This window comes from Zonotrichia albicollis, chromosome 15, assembly GCF_047830755.1.
Source record: "Zonotrichia albicollis isolate bZonAlb1 chromosome 15, bZonAlb1.hap1, whole genome shotgun sequence".
NCBI classification, from domain to species: domain Eukaryota; kingdom Metazoa; phylum Chordata; class Aves; order Passeriformes; family Passerellidae; genus Zonotrichia; species Zonotrichia albicollis.
The window spans coordinates 4,403,007-4,428,474 of record NC_133833.1 but is presented as its reverse complement, the minus strand read 5'-3'; the positions used below and the strand labels follow the sequence as shown (position 1 = coordinate 4,428,474).

At 40.9% G+C, this 25,468-nt stretch overlaps 1 protein-coding gene across 1 annotated transcript in view; it reads right to left on the bottom strand.

Moving 5' to 3' along the window:
- CLINT1 (clathrin interactor 1) overlaps nucleotides 1-25,392 on the bottom strand; it is a 46,117-nt gene extending 20,725 nt beyond the window's left edge. The window contains exons 1-2 of the mRNA XM_005483716.4: nucleotides 25,212-25,392; nucleotides 463-567 (exon numbers count right to left, since the gene is read on the bottom strand). Coding sequence (XP_005483773.2) covers nucleotides 463-567; nucleotides 25,212-25,252 — 146 coding nt within the window. The 5' untranslated portion in view covers nucleotides 25,253-25,392. The remainder of the gene's footprint in view (nucleotides 1-462; nucleotides 568-25,211) is intronic.
- Between the last annotated feature and the right edge of the window lie 76 nt (nucleotides 25,393-25,468).

Here is a 25,468-nt window from a genome sequence, read left to right as displayed (position 1 = left end):
TGAGGTAGTAAAAGAACCTTCACTAATTTGTAATGAAAATAATGCTGAATATGAATACCCTAATAACCACTGCAACTGATCAAACACACAACTTCCAAACTTATTTTAACAGGAAAAAAAAAAAAAGCTCAAGGAAGAATTCAACATGTTTTGCTGTTTTTGTAGAAGCTACAAGAAAGCGCTTTGAAAAAAAAATACTCCAAAAAAATCAGCTGTAAGGAAAGAATTCTGAAGACACATAAATGAAAAATCAAGAATTTAAAAAATACAGGGGCTTCATTTTTTGTTTGACAGTTTTCACTACATTCTATGATTAGGCATTAAAAAACTTAAGACTTTATTTACAGCAACTTTTGGGCATTATCAGTCTGAACACCACAGAGTTGATTTAGCATCAAATTTCACATTCTTATATAAAATGTACCTTTCTTTTCTTCATCACTGAGTCAAATTATCACTTACTTGGCAATCTCTCCCATGAGTTGCCCTGAAGGTCCCCACGGATCATCATTGGTTGCTTCTCGAACCTTAGACTCTATTTCTGAATAATTCATAACCACATTGGTGCTGCAAAGGAAAAAAAATTCACACACATGAAGATTAGCATCAAAACTGAGAAACACATGAAAACTTAATAATGACACTAGTGCAGATCTCACTTAATGAGATACCTCTACAGAGTGGGAAAGAAAACAGCTTTAGTGCACAAGTTACCCTGAGGACACTATACACCACATTTAAGTTATCTTTAAGAAGGTTTTACTATTCTATTAGTCCTCAAGAATACAGATGAGAAACTGGGGATTACATTACAGCTGGATTCAGTCCAGTAAAAATGGCTTTGGGTCAAATTAAAATGCAAACCAAACCACCAGAGTCAAAGCTGATGGCTTCTGCAGTTAGGTATGGTTTGCTTACAGGTTTGTAATGGCACAGAGTTATTTGCAAGAGGGTTTATAACTCAATCAGAGGCACTTTTTTTGGAATGATGTTACAAGAGACAATCAAGAACATCAGTACCAAACAGGTGTTAGCCAAAAAATAACAAAAAAATCACATGGAAGACTAAAGTAAGGGAGATGAGATTCACTAGCAAGTCTGCTTCCTAGCTTGAATTTAATTAATTAAGGGAAAACAGCCAAAGAAGCTGCAGAGCACTCAGTTACAATGACAGCAATGCAAATACTGCAAGGAGCTCAGGCTGTCTGTTCGAGAGGTCACAGAAAAACCTTACTGGGAAAAGATTGTTTCTGTGATGTTAACATTAAAATAGTAAATAAGTGATTTCTTTAATGAATCCTTAAAACAGGTAACATATGAGCCCAGCAACCTCCTTTGTGTCCCTAAAAGCATCCAGATGTGTTTGATAACAATAATTTCCCTCATCTTCTAAGGTGAGTGGGCAGCCCAATAATCTCACCCATAGTGAGAACATTTGGAAACCTCTCTCAGCTCTGGAGCAGCAGGAGTCACCCCAGCAATGAGATCAGCAGTGACAGGAGAGCTGCTGATCCCTGCTCTCCCTTCAAACCTGGACTGCACTCAAACAACACATTTACACCTAGCATGTCACAAGTTTCAAAGTTTACTTAAAAGTACATCATAACTGATTCAGAAGCAAAGAAAGACCCCTCTGAGTTTCAACACAAACCAATCCACAATGACAAATTAATTGAACTGTAGGAAAGAGCTAATGATTTATAATGCAATGTGGAGAAAGCATTTGCTACTCAAGAACCTCTTCTGAACCCGAATGACCTAAAAGGAGGAAAAAAAATATCAAGATGCTCAATAGTCATCCCAACAGTTATCCCTCTGTCCATGTAGGAGTTTGCACAATGCAGCATTCAAGCAACTCCTGCTCAATTTTATTTGGCATAAGGATAGCAAAGCTCTTGGAACTGGGAGATATAAACAGCAGAAACAAGAATGAAATCCCCTCAAGTCTGAAAGGGGACACAGAAGGTAATTGTTAAAACAGAATAAAATTTCTGGACTTAATCTTGGATTCTCAGCATGAGAATTCCTGCTGTCAGATCCTGATGTATGATTTTATTCAACTTTGTGTCTAAAGAGAGCATAAGCTACATGACTGAATAAATAATCAGCAAGCTCCCAGAACCTAGCTATATTACAACAAGCATGTAAGAACACAGCAGCAGTTTGGAACAACAGCAATTAAGGTTTTACAAATTCATTTATGCTGAATACACCTCAAGCTTCTGTTTCTGGTATTTTCTTTACTGTACATACAAATGTAAACCAAGCCCATCTTTATTTCCCACATGTATGGAAAAAACACAACCCAAAGCTCCAGGATTTGCAGCTCCCAGCACACTGGGTCCCTTGTCCAAAGCAAGGAAAGGCAGGGAAATGAATGGAAAGGTTCTGCTTGTTTTTATAACCCCTCCTTCAGCATTTGTTGAGAGACTTGATGGAGACTTGGGAGGGGGAAGCATAAAATGAACTATTTCCTTAATTTCTTAGAGCAAAAAAATTTAAGAATAGAAAATGCTTGAAGAGATGCAAACTTAGTGTACAAAAACAAATGGCAGCATTGGCTATGCAAGAGCTCAGGGCACGTGGCTGAAGCAGCAGCAGGGCTGGAAGGGGGAAACGGAAGGAAAACAAGGGAAATTAAGTAATGCCAAGAGAAAAAAGGTGCAGTTAAGCCTCTCTAAGTACAGAAACATGCTCGACTTCTAAACCTCTCTGCAGAAAAGTTATTGTTCTCAGCAACTAGGAGAAAGCTCTTTTTTAAATGCCAAGCTGAGATCTAATGGAATGAACCATTCCAAACCAAAGCATCTTAGAGCCACATTTAATTCAGGAACAAATGTAAACTTCAAGGAGAAAAAAAAAAACCCTCACTGTTGTATAGTTTGGCATCATTCCAGGTCACTTAAAAATAACCATTTCTAAAAAGGTGGAAATACAGTTTTATTCTTCCTTTCCCATGTTTTCTATGGCCCTCATTCCCTGCCCTACCCATGATTCCTGTGACCTTTGCAGCAAAAAAATAATTTATGTCCAGATGTGAAGGGAAAAAGTGACTAGCTTGATTGCCAAGACTTCCTGTGATTGATATAAATTTAATATCCGAGGACACTTTCCGACACCAGGGGGGGCTCTCTGATTAGTTTATCCTGGGCAGCTTCCAGGGAATGGTGCTGGATCGCATGGAGAGGCTGCCCTGCAAACAAACGGCCCTGAACGCCCGGGGCTGACAGAAGGGAACTTCTCAGGCAGGACTGACACCCCCTTATCGGCCATTCTGCATCTGATCCACCCAAATCCTGACACCCTGCACCGCTGCAATCTCGTGACAAGAACATTTACAGAAATTTCTGGCATGGACAAAGATATTAAGCAGGAAAGTGTATTTTGAAAGTTACATCCAAAATAAGAGTACAGCAACAAAAGGATTGACATGGACATCACAAACTGTGACATTCTTCTGTATCTTACATTTAAGTCTATTAAAACAGATTAATGACAACAGATTCTTTAAACTCTTTATTGTACCCTTCCCAAGTGATTTCAGTATAATTTTCTTTTTTAAAAAATAAAATTGTATCCAAAAGCCAAGAGAGGGCACTGTCACATCTCTATGGAACAAGCAGTGAGCAAAATGCTTTTAATTTTCTTGCAACTTTAAATGCTTGCATCTTCAGTTTACAACACTGAACAGGTAGCTCAAGTCTGAGACTAAATTCCTTTTAAGTGAATAAATGGACATTGCTAATAAAGTCAGTGGGTAATAACTGTAAATACCTGTGGGTCCTAGTGGATTACCCTACAGTGTGCTGGCAGGGATGTGAAAGGGGAGAGCAGCACTGAACACATCAAGTGTATAATTTGAGGTAAGAATGATGTTTAGCTGGTATTAGGGAGAAAAGGCAGCAAGAGGGGACAAGAAGTTCTGTACCTCCTCATATAAAACTCAGATCAGAGGATCTGTGAAGGTACAAAAGGTCCAGCAGTATCTGCCACTACAACATTTACAGTTGCAACAGTCTGAGAGCATTTGAACTTTCAGGCATGAAGAGCATAAAAATCCTATGGGTCTGAGATTGTCCTCAGCACTGTTCACTGCAACAGGGAAATGAAAGGCAGCTTGTGGATGGCCTGCATGAAAATAAAACCTTACAGACTGCAGGAACCCTGCACAGATGACACACAAACCAGGCAGACTAAGCCCAGTCCTCCTCCTTATCAGCAGATACTGAATGTAACGCACGATGTGGACAGAAATGCACATGACCACTACTAAGTGATAAATGTATCAGCAGAAAACTTCTCCTTGTGTTTCATTTCAACAGACTCCCACAGATATATCTGCCTACTCTGCTCAGGCTTCTGATTTTACACATGAATCAAGCTGTATTGCTCATGCCCATATTGATGGGCATGAGGTATATTCTGCTCTCAGTAACATATTAGTGCTTCATCAACATTAGTTTTTCTTTTTCCCCCTATAAAATAGCCACAAAATAATTACTGAAAAAGAGGTTTTTTTCTATTCCAGACTAAGAAATTATTTTTGAAATTACTTTTGTGCTGGCAAAGTAAAATTATTGTACTTCCACCCAAGACGCTAGTTAAAAATTAAATAAACACTACATCCTGAATAGAAATGTTTGTTTCAGAGTGAAGATTTTTCATTGCTCAGGACTACAATATTCTCTACAGATTCATATGCTCTAACTGAAGTCAATTATCTGTTAGGAGATTACAATCACTTATACACAACTATAACTGTACTGCTTCCAGTAATGGCTTCCAATTGGTAACATTACAATTAGTTTTGTTGTGCCTGAACTAATTATCCACATCAATCATTGCTGGTTCCAAACTGAAAAAGAATTCCACCCTAATTCTCTCTACACCATACACCTTGAATCAGAAACACTTTGGAAACATGGATGTGGGGACACAAGGCTCTGCATATAGTCAGCAATATAAATGGAGGAGTATTTTCTCAGCTAATTACTCTAAAATTAACCCTCAAACAACATTTCATAGCAATGATTTAAATACACTGCCAGCAAACCTGCTAAAGGACAAGATGCAACAATTTTTGTTTATGAGATTGAACATTTTGATGAGAACTCAGGATGCAGCATAAAGCACTAGAACAGTAAATACCCCACTGCCCATGGCCTTCCTTAAAGAACATCACACAGAGATTTCCACTTCATGCTCCCTCCCAGCATCTCTTCTATCTTCCACATTTTTCCATGGTCAGTGGTGTTCTGTTCCCTCACCACCCTGACAATACATTCAAGTGCATGAAATCACAACTCATAAAGGAAGCTCACAGGTTATGGGCAGATTTTGGGAGCAATGTTCTTTGGATAACTATTCCTAAGAAAATAATTCATTCATTAGGAAAGAAAGTGTTATACATCAAATTTTCAGATCTTCAAATATCAAAAACACTCAGTCTTTTGTATGAATGCTCAAATACCAGTAGTTTCTTAAACATGCAGAAACCTTTGAACAGCATGTGCACAGCTAACCTGCACTCAAGAAAATAGGCACCATGAGAAAAGGAGGTAAATAATAAATATCTATCCATCCATTCAGAATGGAACTTACTTGAAAACATATTCAGGAATCAGAAAGCCTAACAGATCTTTGCCAGTGTTTCTGCACAAATGCAAGAAAAGCCTTGACTGTGCCCTGGGGTGAGAGCCAGAGCACTCCATAAAGGCACGGGCAGGATCAGAGCTGCCATTGCTGTGGGCGGCGTCACCCCGGGCACAGGCACAACTCTGGGCACCACATCCACTGAAGATCTGTGAAATGCCAGCTCTAATCTCATGACAGCTAAAATAACCAGAAGCCACAGAGAGGGGACATTACAACAGTTCCTTTATAGTGATGATAAAGGTATTGGATTGGACAGGGTGAGCCTAATTAGAAACACTTCTCAAGCCTCTGGGAAGCTGCCCACTGTGCTGAGGGACTCACTGCAGGAACAAGAAACCTGGCTACACACATTTTTTTCAATGTATATTTCAAACCAATTACAATATGATGTATACATGGGACTCCTATGAGCATAATATTCTGCCTTTAACTATTACTCCAAGGACACCTCTGGATTATGCACCTTCTGTTTTCCTTTTTTTTTAATTTTACAACTGGGAACACTAAAATACTAAAAGCTGACATGAGAAACTTTGTACATTTTACCACCATTAACAGTTTCCAATGAGACACCAATCTGCAAATATCTGCTTAAGGATCAAGCACAGAAGAATAAAATTCAAGCTTTACTCATGTGTATGTACCATACATCCAGTATGAACATTAATGCTATTCAAACAAACAGCAACACTAAAGAATTTTTTAAAAAATAAGTGTATTAGAGCAGGCAGGGTCTGGATAAACAGAGGACAAGAGAAGCTCTGTTACTGTACAGCACTATGAAATGTGGTGACAAAGTCTTACAAGAAGTAAATATTTTAACCTTTTGTTATTTAACGTGCCAAAACAGACACAACATGATTTTATCTTCTGAATAACATGTTTAACATTATCCCTTCAATAGTGAGTCTCACATACTAATAGTTTAATCTCATTTTTTTAGTAATGTTGTTAGCAGTTTCCTTACTTTTAGAAAGTCTTCCCTGTGTTTCCTGTGACTTTCACAGTGAATAAAGGCAAAGCACACTTTAAATTTGGTCCTGACAGAGCAGATGTTACTGACTCTGAATCAAATCTCATCACCTCAGTTGGTGACAAGGCAGAGACCATCACAGTTACATTCCACATAGACAAACCCCAGTAAGGAAACTATTCCACAGCTCTGGATCTAAAACTGAGTGGGGACTGCATTATTCAACCAGAAAGGTTCATAAAAGGCATAAAATAGTTAAGAAAACATTAAGTTACAGCACAAAGAAGTTTGCTGGAACTGAATAGAGAAGAACACACACACATGGTTCATGTATTTACCTTTCCTATCTGCACCTAAACATCCCCCCAGTTCTATGGAAGGCACACCAGTGACAACTGCAGGTGAAGCTCTGAACAAAGGCAGCACTTGGGGGCTGAGGCAGCTCCCTGCCCCTGCAGTTTGGGAACCACCCTTGTCTCCCTCTCACTGAGAAACCACAGTCACCCCCTAAGACAAGAATGGGACCACGAGTGACTGCTCACATGACCAATGGCACAGGTTTTAGGAGTATTTTCCAAATGCAACAGCAGCAATTTGTGCTCAGATTTCCCAAAAACCATTAGAGGGGCTGACAGCTTAAGGCAAAATGACACTAACATAACATAGAGCTGCTTCTAGACATTTGAGATTATAGCTGTATTTGTTTTTTAAAAAGATGAAGTGACTGAATGCACTATATAATGAGCCAAGTGAACATTCACCATCTGGAGAAGAGACAAGGCAGGCCCTGGCAATATTTTCACAATACAGTTATCTAGGAGACCCCCACCCACAGACACACACGCAATTAAGATGAAGCCCTCAGAGAGAAGTGAACACAACCTCATCTCACCATTTAACTCCTGTGAGTCATGCATCTAAACTATTTTTAGTATCTAGATTAAAAGGTTTCTGTAAAGGAGGGGTAGAAATAGACGGAAAGCTTTCTGAGAACGCAAAGCAGCTGCTTTAATGTTAAATGATCTTTTTGAAAATTGTGTGCACATGTTAGTTTCAACTACTGAGAACACACAGTAAATAAAAAAGCTACACAACTTGCCTGAGTACAGGATACACCTCCCCCACTCCCAGGTGTAGGAATCTTGGCATCTATTAAACTGTTAATTAGTTTCCAGAAACACTTTTGCCAATTAAAAAAAATCATTTAATACTTATCCATCTGGGCATGAAATACTTTCAAGAGAGCATTAGAATCAGTGAGCTAAAAAAGAATGGATCCTGATGCACACAGCACTGCCTCCCAAACCACCAGAGGCCAGGACATGGAGCAAGCAGCGCCCCACAAGCAGGGGCAGCACCCATCAACTGCACCTGTTTCTGTGAGCATCCCTTCCTTCAGGCTCTGAGGGATCCCAGATCATCACTGGTCCAAACCTGAGATCCACAAACTGAAAGGATTTAATATGAAGTCAAAGAGAAAAATGCATTTCAGGATCAGATTTAAAAATGTATATTGGGATAAGATTTCACTACTCTATGACACTGTCACTTATCTTACAGAGCTCACTGTGCAGACTGGTTCACAGACAGAGGATATCATTTATTCACCTGCTATCCCAAGCAATACAATGGAAGTTCAGGAATCTATGCACCTAATGCTATTAACAATTATTCAGAGAAGGCACTCCAAATAAAGATGGGGCTGCTCTTCCCTTCAGTGAACTCATGTATTCCATCTCAGCCAGCCTCTCTCCCCTCGCTGGGTGAAGACAAACTAACTAAAAAACATGTAACAAACTTAATGCATTTTCATTTTGCTCCTGTCAGTAATGTCACTTTTGTTATAAAACATGCAGCTTAGATTTAGAGCCTTACAGATAAAACATATGGATACCAAATAGGAAGCCAGCAGTCCACATTCAACAAAGAAACAGATGGGGACCCATCTGCCAAAATGTCTGGAGAAATACCTCAGGTTACAGGGAGGTAACAGCACAGCATTAGTGCTGTTGACCGTTTGAAGTTTTTATTTTTCAGCCACTCCTCAGAACCATTACAAATATGACTCCAGCCAGTTCAGTCCATGAATGCCAGGTATTATTCCAGACCTCTATGCAAGGAGCAGTCATACTCCTCCTGGCCAATGATACAATCTTCATTATATACAGTAGGATATGAAATACATTTTCAGCTTTTCAAGTTCAGTTTCATAATTTATGTGGCAGATGTGCAAGGCAAACTGCACAGAAAGAGATAAGCCAAGAAAAACATCCTGATGGCCACGAATGAATTACAACTTGTGGGAGGAAGGAACTATAAAGCTATTTCCTGTGCCTTACAACTTCTGATCACAAAAGACTACCAAGTAAACAAAATAGCCCCAAATCCACCACACACACTGTCAAAAGAACAGTGACTTTAAAAATGAAATTGCAGCCTGTCAGAGAACTCAGACCTCTCACTGACAGAAACCAACACTGCACCTTACTGAAGTCTTCCCTTTCAAAGTTTCCCCCTCTCAGAAGTTCCCAACTGCACAATGCTATACCCTAAAAGGTTTTGTAATCTCTTGCTACCGCTGAATTATTTTTTGCAGATGTTGGGAACATGAAGCATGGGAACATGGCAGTTTTAACGTGTATTTGTGCAAGGAACAAACACTTCCTCCCCCACTTGATTTAAGACTGATTTCACCTCTCCTACTGCAGATCCCCTGCAGTATGTCAGTGTTAATACTTTCATACTTTTATATAAAACAATCCCTTGTGGTTCACCAACAGATACATGGCTGCTTTATGTATCTTATTATGTGGTAGTAAATAATTTCTCCAACTCATCAAGAACTTTGCCATGTTGATAATACTAATTGTGGGTTTGAATCACTATACAAAGTGTACTTTTCATTTAAAGTTCAGACCCATTTCTTTATTTCCCCATTTTTAATGGGAAATTTTCATTCCAAATGTCCACCCTCATTCTTCAGTTACCATGCCCTAAACTTCACCCATTATAGACTATCTTCCCTTCAAATGCATATTTCTGCAGCTCCATTTTTGAAGGCTTAATAGTCTTGTCATTTTATTATACTTAATTCAAAAACATTCTTTAAAAGGTAACTTACAAAAATAAATGCTACACTCCAACAAGTAGAATGAATTAAAATATTTCCTTTTCATTTACATAGTAAGAGGACCATAATAGTATTTCCATTTGTTTTCAATATTAGTTTTTAGGTCACATTTTTAGTTGAAATTGGAGGACAATTACACACAAAGCATTCTTGTGACAAATCTGATTAAACTTAAGCGTGAAAACCAATTTCACAAACAAGTGGGAAAAAAGCTGCCACTGAGGCCACACTTGACACTTAGGTGGGACAGTGACACACTGAACAGTAACTCTGGTTGTGATCCAGCCATAAAAATGATGCTGCCACTGCCCTGTGCAGGTTTGCAGTCTCCTTGCCTCTTGTGAGCTTCCATCTGGCACAGCAGATTGGAGTCACTGCTCTGCAGCTCCTGTTCCTGTGGATTTCATCTCTCCCAAAGTTCAACACGCTGTGGTCACACAAGAGCAGCTGCATAGTCCCAAAAGAAGTGGGCACATGAAATTTGTGTAACCTTTTGTAACTGCAGGACTAAAGAGACTTCCAGATGCATGCTGTGACTCAGTTTGCTATTGCTCAATCCTCACACTTATTTTGCCACTCTGCTCCTTACACTTCAGCTTTTTTCTTCTATAACAAACAAGCTGAAACAATTTAAGCTTTTTTTTTTTAAGACTAAGTACCTCTCGTTATAGAATTCAAACTGCACTTCAAGAGTCAGGAAATGCCATCATAAATTTTCCACCATGTGATTTACTCTTAATTTTTCCCAATTTGTGATCCAGTCAGGTAACATGACTCCTATTGGAAACAAAGGTTTAATCAAATAGGACAGAGTGTAAGTGAAATCTAATAGAAAAACCACTTCTGTAGAAGGCTTTTTATATTAATAAAATACCAGCACAAAAATGTCAATCCCAATAAACCCTGCTAGACCATTACAACATAAAACTAGAATTTAAATACAGTTTTTTGGGGGAAGAGAGACTGAGGAACTTCTACACATAGTTTACAATCTCCAACCAAATGTGTTTCTTAGGGTTTTGTAGCATTTATGTAACTTTAAGTGTAACTTTCCCTGAAGATAAAAAGTTGGTTTCAGATAGAAAGCTGGTTCATAAGGTGTGGCCTAAATCCTCCCCAAAATTAGTATCAAGTGCTACTTCCTTCCTTGTAGGCACACAGAATTGAGAGACCACATTCAAGCCCACAGCTCAAGTATTTTATGAAATCTTCAACAGATAAAGAGACTCACAAGTACTCCGAGGCACTGAGTTTTCAGGGTTAGGGCACAATATTTTGATTCTGAGAGAAAAATATTAACAGGAATGATAAGGTCCTCTCCTTCTTTCAAAACAACAAACAAAAGGGACAGAAGTTTTCAGAAGACAAGGAAGTGTAGCTATGCTCAGCATGAGGCACCAGTGAGCTTTGAAGCTGTACAACTCCAACTCACTTGTGTACATCAGACTTCCTATTGTTGACCACAAAAAATTTTGAGAGTGACCTTGAATGGAGGCAAAAGATAGGGAGGAGAAAGAAAGAAACCAAACCACCAACTTCACTGTAAAAATAATACACAGGATTATGTAGGTGTGACACTCCACACCCTCCCAGATATTCTGTAGTGACTTCTTAAGGAAGTACCTCAAATTTTCAGAATTTCAGATGTAGCATTAGTGCTTTAAGAGGACCCCATAAGGTACCAGTGCTTTGATAAGCCCCACTCACCCTCTGCACCTCCTGCAGCTCTGTGTTCTTTGTAACCATTCACTCACTACTCATTTCAAATATGTTCACCAACAACTTCATACTATTTTTCTGACACCATGAAGAGCTTGTACAAGTTCTAAGCCCACAGTAATGCACCAAGTGGCCAAGGAAACCTCCTGATGCCATGCATGCTTGAAGTGTATTAACTGAACAGTTACAGGTAAGAGATTTTACATGGAAAAGCAGGAACATTGTACAGGAGTCAGTGCACCTGTGAAGAGCACAGATCCATTCAGTGACATTAATCACAATGAATTCTAAATAATCCAAACTTTCCCTACTCAAAGAACTGTTTCAATTATTTGTCAGTTGACAGAGTCTTTGGTGAGGACAGAAGAATGAACATGCAGTTATATGGAGTTTAATATTGCCAAAAACCAACACCCCAACATTAATGGGCCATGCTTAATGATCCTTGTAGTTTCAGCTATCCATTCATTGCAAGCTGAGTACCATTAAAACATTGCCCTAATTCCAGAATCATTACAAATTAAGCATTGCTCTAAACACATGCTTGCTGTTCCACCAGGGAGGGCTGAAAAAACTTTAAACAATGCAGGCACTGAAGCTTTTAACACACAAACTGATCATTCTCTGCTGCCATATCACCACTTTGGCACTGTGACATCCCAGGCACCCCTGCACTTTGCAGTATCAATTTCCTTCTGAAATCATTTTTTGAGGAATAAATCTGAGGTAACTCCTCTAAGCCAACAGTAAGTGCCTGTTACAAGCTCTCTGATCAGATTCAGGGGCAAAGTACAGAACATGAGCAGGTCAGTCTGGAGTTCCACTCTGCAAGTGCTGCCCTTGTTACCTCCAGAGCTCCAACTCCAACCAGCTCCTCTCCCTGGCCCTTCAGGCTGCAGCAGCCAGGGTCAGACAGCAGCAACCCAACTGCACATGAATCACACTCACTGAACACACCAAACCTTCTACAACAAGCTGCTCTCTCTCCCCAACACCCAGACTGCTGGGAAGGGCTTGCAGCTTCCTCCTGCCTTTAACTACACAGCCATGACTCTGCACAGCTCCCCATTGCACCTGTGTGGTAGCAAAGCACTGCAACACATTCCTAGGAAAGCCTGGGACGTGTATCTCATCAACACAAGCATGGTCCAAGTAGCAGGTGAAGCAACTAATCCAGAAAACCTTCAACTGCACTTTTAATATGGCCTTGTGCCCTGGAAAATGCCCTAAGGCTGAGGCAGAAGCTGAACTGCACTTCTGAGCAGGAGAAAGGAAGAGGAAACAACAGTTCACACCAAATAATCAAATTGCAGGTTCATAAGCAGTTGTTTCCTTCATTTATGCAAATGTCCTGCAGTGGAATTGCTAAGCAGGAGGTATTCAGGAGTGAGATCACTACCTTCATCCTGGCTATTATAAAGTGAAGTGCATTTTCATTTACTAAGCTTACTTCTAAGCTTACAGGAATTAATTCTACAGTTGCTATTGTTTGCAAAAAGACCCAAAATGTGCCACCTCACCATCAGATCTCAGAGCCTCTATATCTGGAAAATAATCAAAATAAAACCAGAAAATTAATACCAATGTCACTACAGAGAAGCTGATCAGCTTCTCTTCTCAAAATTGGTTCCTTTCAGTCTGCTTGTTTGCTATTGAAGCCGAAAACAAGGATTTTTCCATTATTTCATGAAGAACAACAATAGCTGCTACACTCAATAGCTCAAATGCACCTGCAGAATTTTCTTTCATATCCAACACTGAAATCCCACCCAGAAGACCATTACATGTCAGACAACATAAGGAAGATGCTGTCTTTGTGTAAGATTACATGGAATATGTCTGGATGCCAGAAACTTGTTTCTTGACTCCGCTGCACACACACAGAGAACACAATCAAGATCCTTCAAACTTCTGTTTCAGTGTCTCCAAAACGATCCTCTCCCTCTTCCCAAGAAGGAAGCCATTAAAACACCAAAACCTTTCCCTGCATCCCAACTCGCTAACAAGAAAGAACAAGAAATTCAACATCTTATAATTAAATTGCAATTAAGGCTCTGCAGTCTCACAGCAGGTACTTTGTACACCTTTAGCATAAGCAGGGCTGTGCAAGGGGAAACCTTCTCAGTATTATGATCTGACAATTTCAAAAGATGTTCATTATATTGTGGAAAGACTAAAGGCAAGTGTGTAGTGATAATTTAGCAGAATATGCTGGGAGCATCCAAGATTTTACAGGTAGAGACAAAATACAGTTCCTGTTCTGAACTTGCTCTGCCCTCAGACCTTTAGTCCTGAACACCTTGGAATAGCACAATTATTTCGTTTTCCAACAGAAAGTTTAAAAAAAACCAACCAAACAAAAAGCCCCAAATACTTTCCTACTTCAGATCCTTCATCTGTTAATAAACCTGAATTACTACACTTCTCTGCTACAAGTTTATCCAAGAATAAAAAGTAATCACCATAATCCTAAATAGACTAAACTTGCTTAATACCAATTGTCCTTAGTCATTTTATTTTCCATGAAGCTTGGTTACAACCTTGCAGTCCTTCTGTTGCTGTATTAAGCAGCTGAACAAAGAAATTGTGGTTAATAGTTAATGACAGTGTCCTCCAGAGCTATTCAGAGCTGAGTATCTAAAAATGGGCACGAGCAGTAAGAACACAGCATTCAGAACAAGTATTGCAACAGCAATGTCATTTTAATGTTATTTCATTAAAATTTTTAGGTTGGCATCTCACATTAACTAAAAAGCTTGGCAAACAAAACCCCACAAGTTCACAAACATGCACTTTGACTGAAAGCAAGTCTTCTTTTGTGAAATGAATCTGGTCAATTACAGACAAATTAACTTTCCCATTTCCAAGCCATGTTTATTTGTGGAGGATAATGATGTTTCCTCTCCTTTCATAGGTATCCCTTTGTTAAACTGGTTCCTCCAGGAGATCAAGTAACTCATGTCCTAAAAAGGTAACAGGAGCTGCTCCATTTGCCTCAGAGACCCAGTTTCTGGTTCCTGACCACACAGAGATGGTAATTTCAAATGACACTGTGCATTTGCAACAAACAAATTTCACAATGGCTCAACACCGGCACTATTTATTTATTTGCCCACTAATGGTAAGATCACTGGATTTTCTGAGCTAATGTCTGCAGCTACAGGAGTTACAGTTATTGTGTAATTAACAAAAAAACAGCTCTGGCAGGCTGAAGGCTGAGACTGCATTTGCCAATTAGGAGTCTATTAGCACTACGTTTTCAAGCTGTCTCAAGAAATGCAATCAACTGTTTGGTAGCAAGGAGAGCTAGAACATTGTGATAGAAGTTAACTCATACAGGCAATAAATACCTCTGAACAGAGAGTTTCCCCCCACACACTTCCCATGATCATATAGAGACACAGTTTAAATAATTCAGTAATTGTCAAAACAAGGAATAATTAAAAGTGACAGCAATCTTTAAGATATCAGCTCTATTAGATGTAAGTTACCAAGGCTAATTTATTTTTCAGAAGATGCATTCACCTACTGCAACTCCAATAAAACTATTTAAGGTTATCAAAAGCCTTCTTCTCTTCACATCCCAAATGATCTTAGAGAACCTTTCAGCTGAGTAGTCTTGGAGAATGCAAAACAAAGCACACACCTCCAAAAATCACACAGGGAGGTGTCTGTTTACTAAGCATAAAGTCATGTCTTGAGAGGAAACACTGAGCACAGTCTGCAACCTACATGAGGATGACTCTAAACAGCTTGACAGGATGGGGAGAGTAACCACCAAGAAACATATTTGTTGTTCTGACTCAGAATGGAGTAGAGGAAAAAAAAACCTCCCTAACTCCCAATAGATCTCATTATATTACAACAGATTAGAAAAAAATGCAGGCAGTCTCATTAAATAAGTTGAATATACACTAATATTTCTAATTGTATCCCAAATGAAGCAGCTAATATCTATTAAGCATGCAGTAAATATTGAACTGGTCAGGATAGGACACACCCTTTGGATGAGGGGAGGAAAAAGTTCAACAACTTTGAGGTGGTTTCCTTATAACTCAAACAGACCCTGATAACATTGGTGTCATGGTAGTTTCATTCTTAGTGGCAAACCAAACACCTCTAGGAAGATTTAATCTATTTAAAGTAACAGTCTATACAGAATACCCACTTCTCCACTCGGATATAACCCAAATACATATCACCAGTATTTCTATTGCAATAACCTGCAGAAACTGAATTGAAAGCTTCTCATATGAAGATCTGTTGGATCCTGAGATCAATTTGAGCCTGAATGATTCAAAGTAGCCCCACACAAGTCACTAAACTGTATTTCAGTTTATTTCCTTTCTCAGAAGTTTGTGAACTTCCAACCAGAATATTGGTGCTAACCCTCCCCAGTGATACAAACAGAAAGGTTGGCTTGGGGCCTTCAAGTTGTGATATATGACAGGAGAACAACCTTAAATAAATTTAAACTTGCAGCTAACAAACCACTAAGGGTACAGTTTTAATTAACAAAAATATGTAGAAATGTCTTATGGTGGAAAAAGGCTCCCACAGTTGACCTTCCTGTCCTTTCCCCATCACCACAAGCGTTTGTGGTGCCATGAGCAGATGTTTGCAGAACATGTGGCCAAATCAGTGATGAACCCTAAAACCATTATGGGGGCTCTTTTAGCTCTTATCAGCAAAGAGCACAAGCAAATACTGAACCATACACCAGCAGCACAAGGAAGGCAAAGACAGGGAATGGCCAGGTATAAAAATGAGGTAGTTCTGTATTAGTAGAAAAATAATCTTAAAGCTCTTCAACCTGCTTGTGAAATCACATGCTAAGGGTGTATTGCTCTCAACTTGTACTTTGCCCCCAGCCACTTATTCTTGCCCAAGCACCATTCCCTCCTTTATGCCAGGACAAATATTTGTGTGACGATGGAGTTAACTATACCAGGGAAGCAATCCAGCGGAGAACTAACTTGGCAAAAACAACTGGTTAGTCAGAGATCCTCTCATCAAGCAGAAAGTCTGCAAGTGCCAGCAAAGGGAGAGAAGTGTGCAGGCTGTGGCAGACAGGAGGCTGTGAAACCTCTTTCACCATCAGCCTACGCTTCCACCGAGTGTGAAACTACAAACTCTGATTTCATGGCTTGGGTTATGTTTTCTTATTGGTGAAGGTGCTGACTGTGTTTGAGATTTCAGGGCAACTGCAAGGGGAGATTGAACTTTGTGTCCAATGTCCTCCACTTACACAAGAACTTTAAGGGTCCCTCTCATCTCCTTTACCATCTCAACACTGCTTCCTCAAGTGTGCAACACAATTGTATGGCAAAGAAGTTTAGGGAACTACTCTAACTCAAACCCAGATAATCTAAAAAATCCTTTTGGGAGAGAAAGAGCTCCCAGTTGGGTCTGTTCCTCTTTCCAATTCCTCACACAGGAACCCAATCACCATCATTACACAGCACACAATGCAAGAATAAGTAATGAATACTCTTTCTAACTGGTACTGAAATAATACTCAAGAGTACTCAGAGCATAAGAGTACTTTTACACAGCTTTCTGGAAAGAAGCAAGGTACCAACTTGCACCAATTTCATGTGACCTTACCTTAGCACATCTTTTAAAAAAAAGTACCCCCCAGTTAGAGTCAGATCTTGTTTTGCAGAGGCAGAACAGGAGGACCATTTCATTCTGGAGAGTTCTGCTCTTCTACACAACCACTCTTTCTAAAGAGGCCACCAGGCATCGTTCAAGCTCAGCTGTGTAACAGCTCTTCATTCCAAATGCAACAGGTAAATAAAGCTCCTGCTCCAAACCAAAACACGACAGCAGCTGTCAATCCTTGTGTCTGACTGGGTCCATATCTGACCTGTGTCAATAAGATCCAGATCACTGCAAGGAGCTGGAAAAAGACCAACTGCAAATCTGACTATTCACTTGGTACATGTGCTACTAATTCTGCTTTTCATTCTCTTGCTCTTCGTTAGTTCTGCGTTATAAATACAAAAAACTGAAATAAGCATTTAAACAAAGTCTGTGAAACAGCCAGCTTTTAACAAAATGTTATGCCATTGCACAGCTTTGTATCAGTAAAAAAAAAACTATTAAAGGGAACAGCTCTTCTCAGGGAGTTTCAATTTCCTGCCCCTCTTCTCTGAATACCATCTCAGTTTAAGTTCAGAGCACACAGTGGTAAAAGTTCCTCATCAAGCACATGCCAGCAAAGTATTTGAAACATACTTGAAGCAACAGGCCAGCAGGCCAGTCACACACTGTATGTTGGATATGAGCTCAAATTGGAATTCTTGCATTATGGCTTTGGACAAGCTGTACTCACACTTCAGAATAATCAGGGAAAGATATTCCAAAAGTTTCAGAATGAAGCACACAACTCTCAATCATTACATTTTTGTGTTCTTCATCCTGTGAAGCAATGCTTCACTCATTCTCCAATGGCTCATCTTTTGTTTTTAGAAATAAACAATTTTCATATAAATACAGAAATTTATTTAACACTTGAAATGAATGGAGACAAATATAAAAGAATCAGATCAGCATTTTAAGATTGTATTTTGGGACAACTGCAACACTTATAGTTGCACACTGAAATAGCAAAGCCTGAGGAGAGAAAGCAGTAGTGGGTCCAATGCTTTGGAAGTAATTATACCTTGTATATGAAATAATTATGCAAATCAGCTGATATTCTGTAATACACTAACTGGCAACACGACCAAGAGAATTAGCACAGAACTGAGTTAAGCACCTTGATCCTTTTGCTCACAGCTGCACACAGTGATCTAGGTAAGGCTCTTATCCTTCACCAGTTTCATGCAGGAGCCCAGTCCTGCTTGGCAAGGGCACACAAGACTCTGCTTTAGAGACATTTCAAGAACACAGAAGTTCTTGAAATCACTCAGATTCCTTGAAAATACATTAAGCCAACACCTGAGCTAGCCTTACACAACACAACACAGACTATTGTCAGCTACCATAGGGTGTAAAATGGCAATAACACATTTGAAGGAGCACTGACAAAAGCACCACTTGGAGTGTGCTGATGAAACTCTGTGCTTGGCCACAACTACCCTATGCCAACTCTTAATAAATCCATCAGCTTGTCATATTTGCCTGTTTGATGGATTACTGAATATTCACCAGCTGAATATTCAAACAAGAGAACACTGTACCTATGTATGTGAGATAACAGAGCATAATACTTTCAGAGATGCTTATCTCCCATACTCAATTACATGGCCCAAAGACTTGAACCCTTTTTCTTCCTTATTAACACCAGCAACTTTCTGCAGGTTTTTTAAGGGAAGGAGGAAAGCCTGAAGAGGTAACTTGCTGTTACAAGTACTTGGCAGACACAGCCATGCCTGGCTGCAGAGCCAAATGCTACATTCAAACCCAGCCCTCCTTTGTATTGCCAAGACTTTCTTCTCTCTCTCAGCTCTCTGGTAACCAGGCAGAGGACAAACTCTTCCAGGGCTGAAGATCATCATCATCATCTGGCTTGTAACAGTAATACAAAACGCTGTTCTTAAAGCAGCTGTCAGCAGGGCTCCTCTTTAGCAGCAATAGGAGAATAACTCATGCAGTGAGGGTTAACTAACTGTCCCTTACATAAAACTGAGCAAGTGTTCACTGCCCTGAAGATCTTGCTTATGCAAACCAAAATAAATCTTAAATATAGAGAAAACTAAATGATCCTGGGACTGAAGCAAAAGAGTTTACAAGAGATTCAGATAGCAATGGACAAATGTTAGACAGTCATTTACTCTTCTGCTGGATATATTTTAAGATGGATCATTTACAATAATACCTGCTATTACTGAATGAGCAAACAGCATTTCATTAAAGAGCTCAGGAGTCTGGGTGGACAAATGCATGAACCACAAGAAAATTGCCTGTAAATAAGAACAATTACAGGCACATTAAAAAGAGAAAGCAGTTAGGCTGGAGGATTGAAAACCCCCAGCTAAGGGTACATGGGGTCCTGCCTATTTCTGGCCAAACATGAGCATTCCAAAGGCAGAGAGCAATCAAAAGTCAATGCAAGGTCTGCAATTGTAGGGTAAATGACTGGGGTGCACTTATCACATCAGTGTGCTGCAGACATAGCATGAGGCAGCAGACAGCAACAGGAGACTGGAAGTCAACAAATGCAGATTTTTAACTGTTACCAGCACAATGTGAAGTGGTTTACTTGACAGAATTATCTTACCAGCTTCCCTCATCTGTGACCTGGGAGTGAAGTGCAGGGTCTCATTACATGCTTTAGGTTACAACACCAAGAAATTGCAACAACAACAGAAACAGTAATTCATGCTATTTTACCAATAATTTACCCTCCTCTTTACAGATTGTACAATTAGAAGCACTAAAGAAAACATGCTGTTTATCAACCAGAACTTCTCCCCTGCCTAGCTCTACTGGAGCTCATGACAACAGCTCCTTTAATCCTTCCTTTTCCCCAAACACTAAAAAAATCCTTTCTCTTTGCATAGCTGTAGCAAACGAATAAATAACAGAGGGCCCAAGTGGCTACATCTAAAATACACTTTAAAGTGTTATAATGCTTCCTTATTACAATCAATTCTAAACAAGACTATTTGCTCTCCATTTAAAAAGAAATTAAACTGTTATATACTGGGCAATTCATCAAGTTTGTGAAGCACATGGAAACAGCTCTGCAACACAAGGGAGTGCAAACACATTCCTGCTGGGCCACTAGGAAGGTGTGGCTGAGAGCAGTAGTAGCAAAGCTGGGCTCAGGTGGGCAAAACAGAGCTGAAGGGAGCATTGAACAAAACAGGAATATCTGCCATATCCCTATTCCTAGCAAGAAATTCACAGGCCCTCTCCTTTCACTTAAGTGACAACTACCTCACCTGAATTAAAGCACATCTGGATAATACTGTCCTAACTACATTCAGATTTGTCACCTTCACCCCTCTTTTATGAGGCTGTTTCTTGTCCTTTAAAGTGTGGAAAGGTGTTTAAAAGGAGCTCCCTCACATTAAGATCATGAATGCAGAAAATCCCAAAAGCTAAGAATGGCAATGGAACGTTAAAGAAAGTGGCTCTAAGGTCTCACCACACTGTTACATAGGCAGCAGTCTGATCTCGATGGGTCCAAAGGTTTTCCAGCCTGCCTGCTGCATGTCCTACATGTCTGTGACAGAAACCAGGCAGCAAAAATGTTAACATGACATAGAAAGAGAGAAGTTATTATAATGAGGAGCCCAGCTGGCCTTGCCTATATACACACCAATACTGTGCTCTGCTTTGAGCTGAACCCCTCGTGCAGGTTAACAACATACAGGAACCTTTCAGTAAAATCAGAATCAGCAGTTTCTGCTTCAAGAAGAGGAAATTCAACACAACTAAAAAGAGATGATGGCGTGGCTTTTGAACTTGGCCACTAGGCAAGCTGATATCTCCAAGTTCCTGACAAGTTAAAATGTGTTTTAGCAGGAATTCTTAATATTCCTTGTGGTGTTTTTTAAAGCCATGGGGTTTTGTTTGTAGACCTCTCCTAGAAATCTCACAGGGAACACAAAGCACATCATGTTCTTGTCCAGTAAGATTTAAAAGTGAAGTTACCAAGGTGCATAACACTCTGTATTTCCACAGCCAGGACTCCTGAACTCATTCTCAGTGACCACAATGGCTTTTGCCAGCTCTGTTATCACACAGTGAGGAGAAACTTGGTTAAGGCCCTTGGTGATTGGATTATCTGTACTGATACACCTATACCAATAAAAATATGATTTTCCTGGTGCAAGCTGCCCTACACAGTACCAGGCAGGCTGCAGATCCCCGGTCTCCTGCAGCTCACAAGCAGTAAATGCAACACAGCCTCAAGTTTCACCACAAGTGCAGGATTGTTTCAAGCAGGCATGGGGTAACCTGAACTCTGCCATGGGTGCCACAAGAGCTGGCACTGCTCTCACCAGAGCAGAGACAAAGCTGCAGAGCAGGGGAGGGAGGCAGACCAGACTCCTTCCCACCTGCCAAGTGTTCCTGCAGCTCACAGTGTGTGACATGTGTCTCTGTGTCTGTCACAGCAACTGGCCACCTCCTGCTGCAATGCTGAGGAGCACAGGCACACTGCAGCCCTCAGCCCAGCCTGTGACAGAAGAGAATGGAACAAGGAATCTCTGCCATCGCCTCAGGAGTGACTCAGAACTGCCACCTGACTCACCAACTTTGCACCAAGCACCACCCTGGCCCTGAGCCATCACAAACCTCTGCCATTTAAACAGCGCTCACTGTCCTGGAGCCAACCAGCTGAGCACAGAGGGCTGCGTTTATTTTCCAACTGTTTCGTTTACTTTTCAAATTCAGTTTTAAATTACTGGGGAAAAAGAGCCCATACAAGTGAACACAAAAGTGAAAAGCTGCCTTCTTAAGTTAATTTATTCACATAATAATAAGAAATAGAATTTACTCCAGAAGAAATAAGAGTACATAGACCTGTACCTTCTAAACTATTAAGTAACCAAAAATTCAATATAATTTCACATACTTTAAGAACTCTTGAACAACTGCAGTACCCATTAAGAGATTGGAGGGTGGAAGAATTTTGACAGTTATTTTGAAATTGCAATAATAAACCTCATGACAAGCTGATTTTACTATGTACATACAGGTTTTATTATAACTGTTTATTGCAACCTCACTTACAATGCCCAGCCAGAAACAAGGTATTACTGTTCAAACCTAATCAAGGTACTTAATATTTAAAGGAGGGAGCTGCACTGGCATTGAAAAGCAGTGAAGTTAACAAAGGGCAGAACAAGACACACAACAAAAGGATTCCACCACATTCTAGAGCAGTAAATCCAATACTCTACCAGAGCCTTCCTCCTAAACTTCAAATACAATAGGACCACACTCAACATCTAAATAACTGTCTTGTGCACAACAGGATGCAGGTCCATACTTTGGAGTTACTAGAAAATGCTACCATAAAAATAAGAGGTGATTGTGAAAGGAATTACAAGGCAGAATTTACCTGATGAACTTCATTACCCAATTCCAGTCACACCAAAGAATATATAGAGACCAAATACTTCAAAAATACTAAACAAATTTGAATTTCTGATATGTATTTCGCAGTTGCTAACTTATTTTTAGGTTCTAAGACTGATGAATGTTAGCAGATTACCATTTTAACCTGGGTTTTAGCATTTAAAGTAACCCACAGCTGTTTGTCATCACTTACAGAACCTTCACACACGAAAGTATCTGAGAATTGTGTAAGAAAAGTCCTTCATGTTGAAATAGCTGACCTAACCAAGCTCTCAGTCACTGAAGCACAAATAAGGATAACAAAATAAACCTCAGATGAGTAAATTGAAACTCTAAGATAAGTATCAGCTGAATATGAAACCAAGATGCAGAGCTCTAAACCACTATCAAAGCTATCAAGGAAAATTTCAAGCTATTTGCACATTTTCAAAATCCCCATAAAACCATATTCCCTTTTTAAGGAAAGAAGGGCAGTTTCTTGCTGGAGTTCAGTTTGCTGCTGCCACAGCATCAGCTGTTATTTATGAGGCAGATTATATCATTTAGCTTCCTCTGCAGAGAATTTTGTAAGTCATGGCCTTAAGACAGAAGACATTATGACAAATCTGCACCACACACAATGGGACTATTGATCCTGATGTCTCTAAATACTATTTACTCTGCAGGCTCCACCTTCCCCCTGCCCCTCCTCCCCCCCCTTTTTTTTTAATAAACAATCTGCTTTATTTGGATAATGTTATTCCCATAAAACTGAGGTTTATTTAAAAAAGCACGGTTTTTATTATTGGAACTGTTGCACCTGTTCTGGAAACAGAATGTCTTTTCCAATTCAGATTTTGATGTAGTGCTGGACTTACTTATACCCTTAGAAGTAAACATTTTAAAACCAGTGACAATATTATAATGCTACAGTGATCATTAATCCTACAGACAAAAAAAGTACACAAGTAAAACTTAAAAAAACCTTTATTTCTCTGCAAGGTGCTGGAACCCAAGTCAGGGTTGTGCTCCTAAATACCTCATCTGTCACATTATTAAAACTACTTTACCCAGGGCTGACTTTGTATACAAGAAGCTGTAAAAAGTAAATAACTTCCTCAGGACAAGACTTAATCACAGTGGTTTTTGAATGTCATCCAAATCTTGGCCTAGAAAAGTCTCAGTCTAGTACAAAGCACCTTGAGCAGAACAGCTGATTATCATGAATAAGCTGACACTTCTCTTCAGTTTGCCTTTAAGTCTATACATCACACAGGCCCTTTGAAAAGCTGTTTGGAGAAACAAACATTTCTAAAGAAGTTTACAACAGAACCTCACTTTTGAAAGACTTTTGTCTTGTAAGGGCAGGTACAGCTGTTTGTCATTAATATAATCTGGTAGATACCAATCTATAGACCTTCAGCCAGTTATTCCTCTTAGCATTCCATAATTTATAGAACACAGAATGGTTTGGATTGGAAAGTAACTTTAGGGAGCATCAGGCCAATCCCCTGCCATGAGCAGGGACATCATCAACCCACAGAATTCTGGGGTTGGAAGGGAGCTCTGGAGACCATCCAGTCCCACCCTGGAGCAGGTTGCACAGGATCACATCCAGCCAGGTTTGGAAGATCTCCAGAGAAGGAGACTCCACAGCCTCTCTGGACAGGCTGTTCCAGTGCTCTGTCACCCTGAAAGTAAAGAAGCTTTTCCTCATACTCACACAGAATTTCTGTGTTTCAGTTTGTGCCCACTGCCCCTTGTCCCATCACTGAGCACCACTGGAAAGAGTGATGGAGAAGTGCTCCAAGCTTTCCCCTACAGGCTTATTGTTTGAGGAGGCAAAACAATCTTTGCTAAGTTCTCCACCACACCAAATTTTTTCATGCCAAAAATAAAGGAGAGGCTGACACACGCAGCAGTAACATCACGCTCTCCATCTGCAACATCGATCACGCTAACCAAGTCCATAGACAAATATTCAGCGGGAGGAGGCTCTATTCAAGGAAACAAACTTGTAAATATCTGAGCTATTTAAATGTGTAAGGGCATCTCAGCCCAATACCACTCTGAACGCCCGGGGTTGGGAGTCAATGGCAATGGCAGCCCAACCTGTCCTTAGGAAGGAGGGAAACACTTTAAAGAGCCTGTGGTGACTTGGAAGGCTCTCTGAAACCTGCAGGTGATTCCTTACCTCCCTCCTGCTTGGAGAGAATTCTCTGTTCCCCCTCAGGGACCTAAGGGCCACGCTGGGAGCCAGTCCAGCAGAGCCAGACTCCAAGGGCTCGCACACCGAACCGGGCACACACAGACGGAACCCTGGCACAGAAGGGGGCACACGAAGCTGAAACGCTGATCGCCAAGAGCTGGAAGGGCCCAGATGCGCCCGAAAGGGGCGGGAAAGTAGCCAGCCATAATGGAAAGGCCACAGACTACCTGAACAGCAACCCCTGGCTGCCTGCAACCCCGGCGGGACCGCAAGGCCACGCCGGGAGGACGCTCAGGGGCGACTCCGGGCAGTCACCGGTGGACAGGGACGGGAGCAGGGAGAGACAGTGGGGCCGGGGTCAGCCGGGCACAGAGGGGGTGTGAGGCCTCCACCTCAGCAGGGGAGGGGCCGCGGCCATGTTGGGGGGGGCGGGGGGAACGCGGGCCCGGCTGAGGGGCCACGGCCGAGCCGCCCCCGGCCCCCCACCCGCGCCCCGCCGTACTTACGCCTTGTCCACCAGCTCCCGCACTTTCCACATGTTCAACATGGAGCCGACCTCCCGGAGACCCGCCCGGTCTCGCTCCCTCCACCACCGGCCCCAGGAGGCCCCGCTCGCCGCGCTCCGGCCGCCGCCGCCTCCGCCAAGCAGGGGACGCGGCGCCGCTCCCGGAAATGAAGGATCGGGCAGCCCCGCGGGGTGCTGGGAAATGAAGTCTTGGGGAGGGAGGGGCCGGGCGCGGAGCTTGCTGGGGGCCGCGAGGGC